General features: G+C 54.4%; 1 protein-coding gene across 6 annotated transcripts in view; it reads left to right on the top strand.

The window, feature by feature from the left end:
• FMNL3 (formin like 3) overlaps window positions 1-15,371 on the top strand; it is a 53,554-nt gene extending 38,183 nt beyond the window's left edge. For 2 of the 6 annotated variants that reach the window (XM_042946440.1, XM_042946445.1), the window contains 22 exons: window positions 1,652-1,804; window positions 3,023-3,131; window positions 3,353-3,429; window positions 3,781-3,874; window positions 5,115-5,189; window positions 5,895-6,005; window positions 6,321-6,470; window positions 6,873-6,974; window positions 8,261-8,540; window positions 9,013-9,081; window positions 9,172-9,296; window positions 9,496-9,698; window positions 10,446-10,680; window positions 10,851-10,919; window positions 11,024-11,104; window positions 11,194-11,323; window positions 11,989-12,149; window positions 12,501-12,602; window positions 12,923-13,015; window positions 13,302-13,425; window positions 13,557-13,673; window positions 14,379-14,461. In XM_042946440.1, coding sequence (XP_042802374.1) covers window positions 1,652-1,804; window positions 3,023-3,131; window positions 3,353-3,429; window positions 3,781-3,874; window positions 5,115-5,189; window positions 5,895-6,005; window positions 6,321-6,470; window positions 6,873-6,974; window positions 8,261-8,540; window positions 9,013-9,081; window positions 9,172-9,296; window positions 9,496-9,698; window positions 10,446-10,680; window positions 10,851-10,919; window positions 11,024-11,104; window positions 11,194-11,323; window positions 11,989-12,149; window positions 12,501-12,602; window positions 12,923-13,015; window positions 13,302-13,425; window positions 13,557-13,648 — 2,635 coding nt within the window. In that variant the 3' untranslated portion in view covers window positions 13,649-13,673; window positions 14,379-14,461. Of the gene's footprint in view, window positions 1-1,651; window positions 1,805-3,022; window positions 3,132-3,352; window positions 3,430-3,780; window positions 3,875-5,114; window positions 5,190-5,894; window positions 6,006-6,320; window positions 6,471-6,872; window positions 6,975-8,260; window positions 8,541-9,012; window positions 9,082-9,171; window positions 9,297-9,495; window positions 9,699-10,445; window positions 10,681-10,850; window positions 10,920-11,023; window positions 11,105-11,193; window positions 11,324-11,988; window positions 12,150-12,500; window positions 12,603-12,922; window positions 13,016-13,301; window positions 13,426-13,556; window positions 13,674-14,378 lie in introns of all 6 variants that reach the window. The other 4 variants (XM_042946442.1, XM_042946441.1, XM_042946443.1 and 1 more) reach the window with 4 other exon arrangements.
• Window positions 15,372-15,506: the final 135 nt, after the last annotated feature.

The following is a 15,506-nucleotide window of genomic DNA, read 5'->3' as shown; positions in this document are numbered from 1 at the left end:
GGCCTGTCACTTTTTCCAGGTCACCCCCTGTTAAAATCAAGAGTGGCCTAGTCCTCATTCCCATTCCTGCAGAACTCATGCCTCATGATCCTCCTATCCCTTTAAAAACCACTCTTTTTATAGAAAGAAATGAAAAACATTTGCTGAAGTGATTTTTTTTTTAAATTCAGAGCTTTTATAGTAAAAAGATGTAGATCATTTTTCCAAATAAGCCTATCTCATTTGAAAAGCAATCAAATCCCAGCTGCTCAAAACCAAAATACACTGGATCCTCAGTATAGTAGTGTCCACAGCAGTGCCTTTGACTCTGTTTTTGAAAGAAAGATTCAGGGCAGAGGGAAGGGGGTAGAGGGGAAAGAAAGTGTGTTTTGAGAAGGGTTGAAAGGAAAAGGGTGAAGCCGGATAGAGTTTGGGTGAAGGCATTTATTTGTAAACTGCATGTACCAGTGCTAGGGAATACTATTATTGATTGAGGGAAGCCACTGCCAAGCCACTGGCAAATTTCCCTGTCAGGGAGACTCCTCTGATGTTTACTTGAGAGCCCATCGAACATCTGATCGTCAAGACTCTGCAGCCTGCTCTGGCCCCTTTGGAATATTCAGATATCTGCAGATATCATTTCTCATTTCAGAAAGCCTTGGCCTCTGTGCCTTTGACCCTGGGGCTACACATGTCTGAGCAGAAGGTTCCTTGGGGGAAGAGCCTGTAGGAGATGCTTGTTCAGTCCTTAATGACCTACTTGGGGGAGGAGGACAGGAAAGAAGAGTGGGGCTTGTTTCTCAGATGTGGGGATTTGTAAAAGACAGTGCCCCATGGGTTTGTGACCTCAAGCTGCCCTCCTTGCCCTGGTCACACTCCCAAACTGCTGATGGTGATCACAGAAGTAGAAAGTGACAGAGAAACTGTCCCAACTCCTGTAGGCACTAAGGACCCCAGTCCACACCCTCGACCTGTGATTTCTTCCCCCAGGGAAGCTGAAGCCCAAGGAGCCTCTATACCAGAAAATCTAGAAGTCTCAAGTAGAACCACAGAAAACCCAGTCACTAAAAACCAGTGCTGGGATGGGACCATGGTACTCTTGAACATAGAGGACTGTCCCACTCTAGGTTGGCTGGGACCCCCATTCCCTTCCATTCAGACCTGCCCTCATGAACCCAATTCAGAACCAACTGGGCCACTACAGGGCACCCCTTTGGCCGCTGCCGCTTGCCAGCCAGCAAGACCTGCAGTTGACCTGTTCCCCACCACCCTTCCACAGGGCAGCTTCTCCATGGGGAGCCACAGCTTCTCTGGGATGTCCTGTCTAAGGCCAGGAGTGCAGAAAGACTGCCAGCTCCCTGGGTCCCTTTGGGCCCAGGAAGAGGTCACTCCTGGAGTTGCCCGGCCAGTGGGGAGCAGCAGCTCACCTGCATCAGCCTTCCCATGTCCTCCGGCCCTCCTCCTGGTTGCTGCCTGTGCCTGTACTGCCCTTGTCCTGTGTTGGTGGCTCTCCTGACCAGAGTTGGGTCTCTGCTGCCCAACTCTGCTTGCTCTTCTTGCCCTCTTTGCTTTTCATTGCCCTAGAGGTCTAAGTGGGGGGAGGTGGGCTTGCCAGGGGGCTTAGCACTGAATTTCTCCTGTACGTGCGCTTGTGTGTCCTTTCCTGCTCCAGGTTTGACTTTGAGGGTCTGGAGAGTGGTGACGATGGCGCATTTGACAAGCTCCGGTCCTGGAGCAGGTCAATCGAGGACCTGCAGCCACCCAGCGCCCTGTCAGCCCCCTTCACCAACAGCCTCGCTCGCTCTGCGCGCCAGTCTGTGCTCCGGTATGTGTGCTCTCGCTCTGCCCGCCTGCCTCCCATCCTAGCCCCCAGTCCAGGTCGTGGGTGACAGCGGTGAGTGCTCATTGCTCCTCCCTCCACTCTTGCTTCCAGGCTCAGCTCTCTTGCCCTCTGCCTGCCAGTCTGTCTCTGGTCTGTCCTCTCTGTCTCCTTGATTCTGCCCAGCAATCTGTCCTGGGTAAGTACATCACCCTCGGCTGTGCCCACCCCATCTGGGGTTCCAGCTCTCCCCTCTCCGCACTCCCCTCCTAGGGGCCCCCTCCATTCCTCTTTTTCACTCTGCCCTTCCTCCCAGCCTCTTGGGCAAGACTGTCCCTCACCCAGCTCCCTGGTCTTCACTGGGTGATCAGTTCCTGCCCTCATGTCTGTTTCCCTCTGGCTCTGCTTTCTGCCCCATCAGCTGCTCCGAGACCAGCTCCCAGACAACCTACCTGCTGCTCACCTTCCCTTCACTTCTTCCTTTAGGACTTTTCTCTCCAAGGCTGCCTTGTGTTCATTTTTTTTGCAGTATTTTAACAGACTTCCTGCCCAGAGGCAGGTGGACAGACCGGATGACTTTTCAGAGCCCCTCCTACACAGGGAGGCTTTCCTTTGGGCCCTGTGGCCCTTTCTGTGGTCTCTGTCCCTCTTGTGGCCATGCTTTTCTCCTGGTCTCCTTTGGGTTTTGTCCTTCTGACTCTGCTCATCATTCTAGTCCTGCGTGAGCAGCTACCATTTGTGCTTCCTCTTTCTTTCATGAAACATCATTGGGGCAAAGCCAGATGTAGCCCCCAGCCCTCCTATTGCCTTTGGGGTCTGCTCTGCCCTTTCCGGGACGTAGAAGTGGGATGGGAGCCAAGATGCTCCTGCCCCAGGGAATTTGTGGAAGATGCAGCGACTGGAAGGAGGAGGAGGGAAGGCAGGGATAAATGTCTCCCTGGATCCATCTGGAGGACTAGAAAAGCCTGCACATCTACTGTTGTACTTTGGAGGGCCCCTGGGCTCAGGATGGTTTGGGCACTGATTATAAAGTTGGGACCCTGGATATTTACTCACAAAGGCCTATTGCAGAGAGATGAATACAGCTGAACACCCTGTCCCCTTCCTCCGTCCCCCACTCTCTAGGCTGTTGGGTCAAGGTCTCCTGTGCCCCTTTTGTGCTGCTGTTGTCGGGGTGATGGTGAGCGCTCCTAGACCCTTCACCAGCAGCCCCCTCTTCCCCAGGTATAGCACTCTCCCTGGGCGCAGGGCCCTGAAGAACTCCCGCCTGGTGAGCCAGAAGGATGACGTCCACGTCTGTATCCTCTGTCTCAGAGCCATCATGAACTATCAGGTAAAGGGGCAGCACTAGCCTTGGATGCCCCGCCTGTTCTGCCTCATCTGCCAAACTAGAAGAGCTAGGAGGGCACCAGCTTGTAAAAGATGATTTTGAAAAAAAGAAAGGAAAAAAAAAAGACACATTTGCTGGCAGGCCTATAGTCCAGGAGATCCAGCCGGGATATACCTTCCTCAGCATCAAGGTTTTCCTTCCTCTGTCCTTTCCCCTTGTTATAGTATGGATTCAACCTGGTCATGTCCCACCCCCATGCTGTCAATGAGATTGCACTCAGTCTCAACAACAAGAATCCAAGGTAAGTTCCTTCACTCCCCTTTCCTCCCCACTGTGCCCAGGGCTCTGGAGATTTGGGCTCCACTTATCCCTTATAAGTCCTGCCTGGCTTTCAAGTCCTGTGGCCCTGGTCAGTGCCTTGGTTCGGCTCCCTCACTTCAGCTTAAGGAGAAGGAGTGTCCCTGGCTTCCCTCTGGTCTGCACAGCTTAGTGAGGGGCAAGACTTCCTTCCTCTGCTTCCTTTCCAAAACCCACTCCCCTCACTTCTGAGGCTGTCTCCACTCTCTGAAGGGACTCACCTAGTTGTAGAAGTGAACTGTATGGTGGCTAGGGTGGGGAGCTAGGGTGTTCATTGTTTTTCTTCATCCCTTAGGACCAAAGCCCTTGTCTTGGAGCTCTTGGCAGCCGTGTGTTTGGTGCGGGGAGGTCACGAAATCATTCTTGCTGCCTTTGACAATTTCAAAGAGGTCAGTCTCCTGCATCTGTGTGTGTGTGTGTGTGTGTGTGTGTGTGTGTGTGTGTGCGTGTTTGGTGAGGAGGTGGGGAGCCAGGTAGGTAAGCACCCTTTCCTGTGATCTCACACATCCCAGTGATTCTAACATCTTGTGCTTAGCTAAATAGCCAGTCCCACTGCTTCTTTCTTTTCTTTTCTTTTCCTTTTCTTTCCTTTTCTCTTTTCTTTTCCTGTTCTTTTTTTTTTCTTTTCTTTTCCTTGTCTTTCCTTCTTTTCTTTTCTTTTTACCAAAAACAGAACTTCAGTCTTAGCGGATCTTATGGCAGGACAGCTCCTGAATGGCCAGCTAAAGATGCCCTCATTTGAGGGCTGTAGTCCAGCGGCCCTAACCTGGCCATGCATCAGGATACCTGAACAGCTTGTTAAACTTACAGACCCCTGGGAGGCCTGAGTACCTGTGCTTTAACAGGCTTCCCAGGTGGCTTTGAGGTGGTGAACCCACCGGTAGAACCCAAGGTAGATGTGTTTGTGGTGGGAGGAGAAGACAAGCAAGGATCTTCCTGAGTTATTGGCTGTTATTGGTGAGGGGAGAGGAAGCTCCTACTTGGAATTTCCCCAGCCTCTGGCCCTGGCTGTGAAACTCTCATCTGCTTGAACGTAGGATTCCTCGACATCCAGTTGCAGCTGCTGGCCCCACCCCTTCCTCCTCTCTGGACCTTTTCCCTAGCATCCATTGTTCAAGCCAGGAAATAGCTCTTCCTCCTAGAAGCCAGAGGCTCAGAGGAGTCTCTGGACCCCTCTTAGCACAGGGCTTTCCTGCACCCTGCCAGTCTCCTGTGTCCCTACTCGGACTTCAGCCTCCTGCCTCAGCCATGGCCTCCAACCTTCCTCCTGCCTCCCTCCTTCCTTCAATAACTGACCAACAGTGTTTCTTCTTGGCCTACCCCAGAGGCACCTAAAGTCCTGATTAATGGCACAGGCTTTACTGGGTTCCCTCAGCAAGTTGATGTGGGGATCAGGGACCCCGGGCAGATGCCAGGTCCCGGGCTTTCTTCTGCCTGACAAGTTTGTTAAACTTACGGGCTTTCTTCTAAGTGTCCCAATGGCCCCTTGCACAGAAAGAGTTGTAGTTCAGCTTAGTCTGACTGACTAACCAGTCAGTCCTTCTGCCATGATGTTCCTGGGAGCCAGGGCTCAAGGGCTTAAGTTCTGCGTGGGATAGATCTTTTCACTGAGAAAATTTGTTTGTTCAGGTATGCAAGGAGCTGCACCGCTTTGAGAAGCTGATGGAGTATTTCCGGAATGAGGATAGCAACATCGACTTCATGGTGAGGAACTGAGCCTGGGTCAGGCACATGCCCAGCAGGTCCCATGCTCCTGGAGAACGAGGCCAGGCCAACAGCATATCTTGATATTCTGTGTTGAACCTAGAAGGATTCTCTCTACTCAGTAAATGCTCCTTGTCCACTCACCTACCCTAGAGAGCTTTTAGAAATGTCAGGGAAATGTCATTTTTGTGTCTTGGGTCTACCTCCTTTGCCCCCTTTTGTGACCTTGCACGGGGTCTTTAGTTAAGTAGTGTTGTCTCAAGAAATACCTGCTGATGTACAAAAGAAATAAGTTGCATCTTCATTTCCATCTATTTCTCGTGTAATTTACTTGTCTTCATAAACTGAATATTAAGTTTGATATTTTTAAGTTAAAATACTCATTATTCCCAGAAAGACTCAATTTTTTTATTCACTCCTTTTTTTTAAGTTCGTTTACTTATTTTACGAGAGAGAGAGTGTGCATGAGTGGGGGAGGGGCAGAAAGAGAGGGAGAGAGAGAATCCCAACGTGGGGCTCAATCTCACAAACTGTGAGATCTCGACCTGAGCCAAAACCAAGAGTTGGGAGCTTAACTGACTGAGCCACGCAGGTGCCCCTATTCACTCCTTTTGATTATCCACCAGATGATACTGATTCTAACACCCTGGCTCTTCCATCTCTCCTTTCCCTTCCTGCCTCTGACCCTCTGGGCTGCTTCTCCAGGTGGCATGCATGCAGTTTATCAACATCGTGGTGCACTCAGTAGAGGATATGAACTTCCGGGTCCACCTGCAGTATGAGTTTACCAAGCTGGGGCTGGAGGAGTTCCTGCAGGTGAGCTGGGCCAGAGTCCTCACAGGTGAGGAGCTGGGGGGGCAGAGGACCAGCTTAGTCACATCACAAAGGATTTTTTCTTTTACAAGAGCCTAGTCACGGATGCTCCTGGAACCCTGCCTGTCTTCTGAGGCCTGGGTCTCAGGCCCTCCTGCACAGGGCTCTCCAATTAGGCAGCTCCACTGGGTGAGAATGTGACATGGGTGCAGAGGAACTCCTTGGGTCTTATGCTCTAGAAAGTGGTCATAGAGGGTGGTAAGGACTGAGTCTCTCTCAGGAGGCTCCCCCAACTACTACTCTCTCTGTTTTTTCCAGAAGTCAAGGCACACAGAGAGTGAGAAGCTGCAGGTGCAGATCCAGGCATACCTGGACAATGTGTTTGATGTGGGAGGTTTGTTGGAGGATGCTGAGACCAAGAACGTGGCCCTGGAGAAGGTGGAGGAGCTGGAAGAACATGTTTCCCATGTAAGTAGTCTTTTTTTGCTGCCAGGACCACTGTTGAGGGAGGGGAGAGGAAGGGGACATCTCAGTTCCAGGAATCTTGACCTGACCCACTTGCCTCGAGATTGAGTCCCAGGGAAGCCTTGGAACTCAGCATGCTCTGACTCAGGCCCTGGATCATCCACAGATTCGAACACACACGGACCTCCAGGACTGGGCGTGGGGTGGCCTCAGGCTTGAGAGAGTCAGATGTGGTCTATTTCAGGTGGTCTCAGACCCTGGGCCCATAGGAGTGATGTAGGGAAGCCACTGGGCCACGCTGCCTTAGGAGTAGAGGGGTACAGGGGTCGGGCTCAGGTCCTGACTGAGATAAAAAAGTACCCAGGCTTTAGGGTCAGCGCCAAATCTACCCTTCCCATCCTGTAGCTCACGGAGAAGCTTCTGGACCTAGAGAACGAGAACATGATGCGTGTGGCAGAGCTAGAGAAGCAGCTGCTGCAGCGGGAAAAGGAACTAGAGAGCATCAAGGTACCAAGTAATCTGGAGAAGGCAGTCTTTGACGGGTACTGGGTGCCAGGGCCTGGGGATCTGGCTTTTCTTTCTCTCTCCTTCTCCCTTCCTTCCTTCCTTTCTTTTTTCTTTCTTTTTGATATTTTTCCTATCAATTTATTTTTTATCTCTTTGCTCTTTCATATAGCTAGCTGCATCCTATTATATGAAGTGCATCTGACAATTGTAATTTTTTTTAATTATTTTTTTGATGTTTATTTATTTTTGAGATCGAAAGACACAGAGTGCCAGCAGGGTGGGGCAGAGAGAGAGGGAGACACAGAATCTGAAGCAGGCTCCAGGCTCTGAGCTGTCAGCACAGAACCTGATGTGGGGCTCGAACTCACAAACTGTGAGATCATGACCTGAGCCGAAGTCGGACGCTCAACTGACTGAGCCACCCAGGCACCCCTGAAAATTGTGGTTTTTTTATTTGGCGTTTCTTTCTTGAGATTTTCGTGTCTTTGAAAATCCAGATCTTGATTCACACTTGAGGCATTCACATGAGGGTGGGCTGATGATTTCACCCTAATTTTTAGTTGGAGAGGGAAACTGAATCCAAAGTGGGCCAGACACACACAGAGGAGGGTGGGAGCAGGTGGGGCCCTGTGTGATGAGAGGGCCGAGTAGCCCATGTGCTAGCCACCAGGTATCCTAAGTCAGGAGACCAGAGGCTTAGCATATTTAAGCGCTTCTCTGCCCCTCACCTCACCTGTTGTTACAGAGTCATGCCCCAACCTACCTTTTCTTCCAGAGGGATACGATTATATTGGTTCTACTGAGCTTGGTCAACATCTGCCAAGCCCCTGCTAAGAGTCCAAAGTGCCGTCCTGGGGAATGCGGAGGATACAGAGATGGCTAGGGCAGGCTCTTGTCCACAGGGGGCTGCCACCAGAGTGGTTCTACAAGGCCAAGTACAATGAGAGCAGTATCGAGGAACTGAGCGCTGAGGGCAGTGTGGCAGGAGGCTAGAGGTGGGCCCGGGAGGTTTACATAGGAGCAGCTTCTGACCCAGGCCTTGAGGAACCAGCAAGACTAAGGCTGGGTCCGGGAGGAAGCGCACTGGAAGGTGCCACCTGGGCCAACGGCTCTTCTGCTCATCTCTTGTTCTGTGGAACAGCCTCCCCAGCCCCCACCTGGGTTTCCGCTGCTCTCTGCCTCTGGGCACCCTCCCAGAGACCCTAGCTGAGAGACCTGGGTAGGGGCAATGACTGCTGCGTGTGCCTTCCACTTATGCTTTCCTTAATGGTGCTGTCTCCCGATAGGAGACTTACGAGAACACGAGCCACCAGGTACACACCCTGAGGCGGCTCATTAAAGAGAAGGAGGAGGCCTTCCAGCGCAGATGCCACTTAGAGCCCGGGGCCCGGGGCCTGGAGTCAGTGGGCAGTGAGGCCCTGGCCCGGGTAGGCCCTGCAGAGCTGAGTGAGGGCATGCTGCCCTCCGACCTGGACCTTCTGGCTCCAGCCCCACCACCTGAGGAGTCCCTGCCTCTGCCTCCACCGCCAGCTCCTCCCCTGCCCCCTCCACCACCCCCATTACCAGGTGAGGAGAACCCTAGGAGTCCTGAAGGTCTGAAGGGCAGCCTCATCTTGGGGCCAGACCAAAACCTGGGCCCATAGTGCCTCCCTTAGGGAGAAGCCGGGGATGTGGGTAGAAGGACGTGAAGTCAGGTGGGGGAGGGTTGAGGGAGGGCAAGAATCTGAGGGAGGCTCAAGTTACTGGGCAGGGGGTGTCCAAGGGTGGACGTGGGTCTGTTTTAAGGATTATGAAGGTGTTGCTCCTGATTCCTCTGTGGAAAGCCAAAGAGAGGGCTTAGACCAGAGCAGAAGACAGGGAGCCAGAGGCTAGTGAGACCTGCCCTACCAGAGTTAGGACCCCTGGGAGCCAGAGGGGCAGGGAGTTCACGCATCCTCTTTCCCCAAGAGGCTTTGAAGACAGGTTGGGCAGCACTGGGGAGGGCGTCTCTAAAGAGGCTTTTGGACCGTGGGTCACTGTGGCATTTGTTTTTCCCCAGACAAGTGTCCCCCAGCCCCACCTCTCCCTGGCGCTGCTCCCTCTGTGGTGTTGACAGTAGGCCTGTCAGGTGAGTGTCCCCAGGACTCTGGGCAGGGCTAGTGGGGAGGGAGACAGAGTGTCCTTGGCCCCAGCCTCACTGAACCTCCTTCCAAATTAGCCATTCGTATCAAGAAACCTATCAAGACCAAGTTCCGGCTGCCTGTCTTCAACTGGACAGCACTGAAACCCAACCAGATCAGCGGCACTGTCTTCAGTGAACTTGATGATGAGAAGATCTTGGAGGTAGCAGGGCCTGGAGCCCTCAGGGGTGGGGTTGAGGGCTGGGGACTAGATCATGCTGTTAGCCAGATCTCCTGGCCTTAGAAACACCCTTAGAATCAGGCCTCCGTGAACCAGAGCTGAATGGACACTGGGCGTGCTGCCAGGGGCCCTTTAGTAGAATGAGGTGACCGCATTGTCCCTTCTTGTCCACTCCTGCCAGGATCTGGACCTGGACAAATTTGAAGAACTGTTCAAGACGAAAGCCCAGGGCCCTGCCCTTGATCTCATCTGCTCTAAGAACAAGACAGCGCAAAAGGCCGCCAGCAAGGTGACCCTGTTGGAAGCCAATCGTGCCAAGAACCTAGCCATCACCCTACGCAAGGCTGGCCGCTCGGCCGAGGAGATCTGCAGGGCCATCCACACGTGAGGCTCCCACTGACCTCGCCCTGGTCCCCAGCCAGTTGGCAATCCAGTTCTCCACCTACTATCCTGGCTTTCCCTGGATTCCAGGGCGTCGACAGAAGTGTCTCCCGTCCTTCAGTCATTCACTGGCTTGGCCAGAACTTAGTATATTTGTGCTGTGTGCCAGGCACCGTGTGAGGTGCTGGGCATTCAGCGCAAACCTTCACTCAAGTTGCTGCCAGTCTAGGCAGAACAGTTCAATAGCGTGGGTGATAACCACCTAGGTGGCAGAGGTACAGGCAGCTTTGGGGGAACAGGGCAGGCCAGGTAGCTGAGCTTGGTGATTCAGGAAGGCTTCCCAGAGGAGGTGAGGAAGTATAGGAAGTCCATTTCAGTGCCTGGAGGGAGAAGCTTGGTGCCCTAGGTACTGAAAATTGACTATGACTTCAGCATAGGAAGGGAGTTGAAGAGACAGGGTAGAGACAGGTGGGCAGAAGTCTTGCAGGCTGAGCCTCATAAGCCACACTCAGGTATTAAGATTTCTCCCTAAGGGTAGAGGGAGGGCGCTGAGGGGTTTTAAACCAGGCCATGGACTGTTCACCTAGGATGTTACTCACGCACTGATAGATGAGGCAATAGGCCCTCTAGGCCTCTGGCTGCATCCTGCTCACCGACCCCACCGGCAGTCCCTCTAGGAGCTGGAGAAAAAAGGGATGATGGGTAATGGGCAAATGCAAGACCTGAACTAAACTCCTTCCTCCTGCACAGGTTTGACCTACAGACCCTACCAGTGGACTTCGTGGAGTGCCTGATGCGCTTCCTGCCCACAGAGGCTGAGGTGAAGCTTCTGCGGCAATACGAGCGGGAGCGGCAGCCCCTGGAGGAGCTGGCGGCCGAGGACCGCTTCATGCTGCTCTTCAGCAAGGTGGAGCGGCTAACCCAGAGGATGGCTGGCATGGCCTTCCTGGGCAACTTCCAAGACAACCTGCAGATGCTCACACCGGTATATCCTCTGGCCCAGTCGGGGTCATCTGCGGCTACCCCTCCACCTGCCAGTCCCCTCCCCTGCCCTGTCAGTCCGTCCCCACCAGCCCCTCTCAGACTTTGCCCACCATCCCCCCCCCCCCCCCGCCCCCCGGCCTAGGCTCACGCAGCTCTTCATCTTCCTTCCAGCAACTCAATGCCATCATTGCAGCCTCTGCCTCTGTCAAGTCCTCACAGAAGCTGAAGCAGATGTTGGAGGTGAGGAGATGTTGTGGATGCAGGCACCGGTGGGCCTGGGGCCTGGGTGGAGGAAGGAGCCCGCGGGGCATGGCCTGACCTCCTCTCACGCATCTTTTGGATAGATCATACTTGCACTAGGGAACTACATGAACAGCAGCAAGCGAGGAGCTGTGTATGGCTTCAAGCTCCAGAGCCTGGATCTGGTAAGATGGTGGGGACAACCCAGGGCCAGGAAGCCTGAGGAGCCATGGTGCTCAGCCCTCTCTCACCACCCTCTGCCCCCCTCTCTCAGCTGCTGGATACCAAGTCCACTGACAGGAAGATGACACTGCTGCATTTCATCGCATTGACAGTGAAGGAGAAGTACCCAGACCTGGCCAACTTCTGGCATGAGCTACACTTTGTGGAGAAGGCTGCAGCAGGTAAGGGGAGCTTGGCCCAGCGAGCCTGCTCTCGTGTCTAGGCCAGGACAATCCCAGGAAGCTTAGGAGAGGGAACGCTTGGGTCCTTTGTTTCTGGCCTTTGTTATCTCCCTTCTGGCCACTTCAAAGCTTTCCGCTGGGGCCATGGGTAGGGGCCACCCCCAAGGGAGCCTTTCTGCAGGCACCCGCCTAGCCCAGCCCTTCCCATTTGGGTGCCATGGGAGTAGGCAGAGGAAGGCAGAGGTGGCTCTTCATTCCCAGCTCCCTCGTGCTGGCCCTGGAGACTGCATTTTCTCCATTTATAGAAAAACTATAAAGCCCCACAGACATAAGGCAGCTGTCATTTCTGCCCCACTCATGAAAACTGAGGTGGGCTTGAGGCAGCTCCATCTTGGAGACCAGCAGTCTCTCTGGCTTGCTTTCCTGTGCTGCCTTGCTCTTTGGGGTCATGAGCTCATAGCCCCCATTCCTTTTCCTTGCCTGTGAGAGCCCTGGTAGCTGGGTGTGCCCTTCTAACCTGGAAGCAGAGGCAGGAGAACCTGCTTGCTGCAGGGTGTAGGGTGGGGGTCGGGGGGTTGCGTGGACAGAGTTCTGTGTAGCCCTGGGCTGGGAGATGGGCATGTTGGCCCCTGGGTAGGCCTCAGCCCAGGCTCTGGTGACCACAGTGTCCCTGGAGAACGTGCTGCTAGATGTGAAGGAGCTGGGCCGTGGCATGGAGCTGATTCGGCGGGAGTGCAGCATACATGACAACAGTGTCCTTCGGAACTTCCTCAGCACCAACGAAGGCAAACTGGACAAGCTCCAGCGTGATGCCAAGACGGCTGAGGTGGGCAAAAGGTGGAGGCGGGTGGGAGCGGCCAGGGCGGAGGCACTGTGTCCCTCCAGGTGAACTTTGTTCTGGTTCTCGAACCAAAGAACTTTTACCACACAGTTGGGTGTCTGTATGTGGTGGAGAAGAGGCATGGCAGAGGCCGGGGTGCGGGGGCAGACAGCTGCCCCCGGGGACATATTCTAAGGAGCTTTGGGAGCCCTGAGTTCTCTTCCATCCCACAGGGCTGGGGGATGCTGGTTTTCCTCCTTTGGCCCTGAGCACTGCTTTCTGTGAGCCTCCTGTCCCCAGCGGGGAGCCGGGCTTCTCCTCTGCCAGCCTGATCCCTTCTGTCCACCCCTTCCCCAGGAGGCCTACAATGCAGTTGTGCGCTACTTCGGTGAGAGTCCCAAGACCACACCCCCTTCTGTATTCTTCCCGGTATTTGTCCGATTCATTCGTTCTTACAAGGTGAGCGGAAGAAAGGCTTTTAAAAAGGAGTTTGGCTGCAAGAAAACTGGTAGGGGGAGGGAAGGCTGGGATCCAAGTCCTCGGAGTCCTGGGAGGGAGCGATGGAAGCTGGCCACAGGCCTCTCAGCTGTGAACGGGTGGGCAGGGTGGGGGCCCAGGCCCTTCCTGTCATTGTTCAGGGCAGGAAGTGCCCCTCCAGAGGGTGGCCACCTGGGGTTGCTGGCCCCACTGCCACCCATTCTCCACCCTCAGTGTCAGCCCCTCCCCTCACAGCCTGTGTGAGCCTCACCACCACCCCCCCAACCCCCCATGGTTCTTAGGAAGCAGAACAAGAGAACGAAGCTAGAAAGAAGCAGGAGGAGGTAATGCGGGAGAAGCAGCTGGCTCAGGAAGCCAAGAAACTGGATGCCAAGGTGGGTGGGACCAAGAGCTGGGGCCTGGAGAGCAGAGCAAAGGATTAGGAGGGGGTGGGGAGAGAGTTTGAGAGGTGGAAAACTGGAGCCCAGAGACCACCCAGAGGGTGTGAGGCTGGAGTCCGAAGGGATGGGGAGAGGGGCTTTGGGAGGGATTCCTAGGCAATGATGAGGAGGGGGCTGCTGTACCCAAATCAAGGGCATCTTCAGACTGCATCTAGGGGCAGGAATCAGCCCCATGGTAGGTTAGTGATGACTCCCTTCCCCTTCAAATGCTTGGCCCTAGACCCCCTCCCAGCGGAACAAGTGGCAACAGCAGGAGCTAATTGCAGAGTTGAGGAGGCGCCAGGCCAAGGAGCATCGGCCTGTTTACGAAGGGAAGGACGGTACCATTGAAGACATCATTACAGGTGGGGCCCTTGTCCTTCCCTTGGGTCTGGCCACTAGGCCCAGCTCCCAAACTCCAACCCTACCCTTTTGGGCCCTCCTCCCATCCCATCCCCATGAGGCCTGACCACTGTGTCTCTTTCCTGGGCCGCAGTGCTGAAGAGTGTCCCTTTCACGGCCCGTACTGCCAAGCGGGGCTCACGCTTCTTCTGCGATGCAGCCCACCATGATGAGTCAAACTGTTAACCCCCAAGGCTGGGGCCCTTGACAGGTACTGGGCACCGCAGCTGTCCCCTCTGCATGCCCACCTCCCAGGACTCCTGCTGGGCCCACAGGCACCTCCTCCCCTGCATGACTTGGAACCATCCTCTGGCAGCCTCGTGGTGATGGGGGCACATACTTCTCTACTTGCATGCCCCATGCTCTGAGAACCATGGCTTATCCCTTGCATGTGCCCTCAGGGAAGTATTCTCTCCCCGACTAATGCTGTCCTGGCTTCTACTAAGACCCAAGGGGCAGGGAGTTTCCAGAGCAGGCAGGACCAGGCCACCACCTCTCATTGCTGAGGCTCCATTCCTGGGCCCTGGTATCCTTTGTGACCTGTGCCTCTCCATCCCCATCATAAAAGCTCTGGCAGTAGCTTCTGCCCAGGGCGTATCAGATGTCCCTTGATCTGTTCCCCGATATTTGGTCTACCTGGGGTCTCTCCCCAGCTTCTGGCTATTGTTGAGTCTACTTTGTTTCTACCACTGCCCAGTGGCCTCTAGTCACCCCCACCTGGTCTTCTGAAAATGCAGAGCCCCAGCAGTGTCTCTGACTATCCTCTCTACCCTCCTTTAAGCTTCTCCCTCATCGGCCTCATAGCTGGCTCTTCTTTGGCCCTGCCTGTGGGGCTGCTCCTGAAGGGACTGTTCCTACAGACGGCGGGCCTGGCCCAGCCTCCCTGCCTGTTCACAGGCCTTCATTTTCCCCACAGGCCTCCACCGCCAGCCCATTGTCGTTCGCCACCAAGCCAGGAGTGCCGCACCACCCAACGGCCCCCCTCGGGCTCCAGGCCCCCACTAAGGCCCTCTTGGTGGCAGAAGCACTTCAACTCCCAGAGTCCTGCAAGTCCAACCCGTGGACCTGGAGCCCTGGAATTGGCTGAGGGTGCAGCAGAGAGCTATGCTGCTTTCAACCCAGCGTCTACCCCAGCGCTCAGAGCTGCGCGTGCCTGATGTCAGTGTGGGCACTGGGCCTGACACTCCCCTGGTGCCTCTAGTACTGCACTTTGCCCCCAGGGTCTTCTTTTCCTAAAAGGTCACCAATGGTCAGCTCAGGGCTGGGAAAAATCATTTCCAGCCTTAGCCTATACAGGGGCCCATAGGCCCTCTGTCACTAGGCCAGAGGGACAAAAGGAGAAAGCGACTATTCCTTCTGTTTTTCCCCTTCCATTTTGCAGCTCTGTGGTCAGCTGTGGTCTGCAAGTATCCAGACTTAGGGAGCTCCAGTACCCTTCCAGTCACAGATCATATTTTACCAGGAGCAAGGCCCACCTAAGCCTGGGCCCCACCCAGCTGTGCCCCGGTGATAAGGGTAGAGGAGAGATGCCATGCCACACTTACTGCCCTTGACCCTTTCCACTCTAGGCTGACTCTGTTCTTGTCGAGGTGGGCAGAAGGGTAGAGGTTTTCCCAGCCCCAACCCCAGGATAGCTAGAGAAAGGGTGTGATATCAGCATCCTCACTTCCTTTCCACAGCAAGGGTTTTGGTTTTTTTTTTGTTTTTTGGTTTTTTTTGTTTTGTTTTGTTTTTTTGGCAGGGGACAGGGGACATGGTGGTCTTAGCTATTTTCTCAGTCTCCTGCCAGTTTCTTCTCAGCCCCTGGAGGGGAATACAGGGAGCCACTTCTTTTTGTACATGTACCACCTCCCTTCTCCCGTGTACATAAATCCCAGACCTTCTTTCTCAACAAAGGCTTGAAGCACCAGGCCTGACTCTGTCTCCTTTTTCTGAGTGTGGGGGACTAGGGTGGCCATTTGGCCTGACCTGAACCGTGGAGACAGAAAGGAGGCTGCATGGAGATGCCCCCTGCTTGGGGGAGGTGAGGGCAAAAGCTTGGGGA

This window comes from Panthera leo, chromosome B4 (assembly GCF_018350215.1).
Source record: "Panthera leo isolate Ple1 chromosome B4, P.leo_Ple1_pat1.1, whole genome shotgun sequence".
NCBI classification, from domain to species: Eukaryota; Metazoa; Chordata; class Mammalia; order Carnivora; family Felidae; genus Panthera; species Panthera leo.
This window is presented reverse-complemented; position numbering and strand designations above follow the sequence as displayed.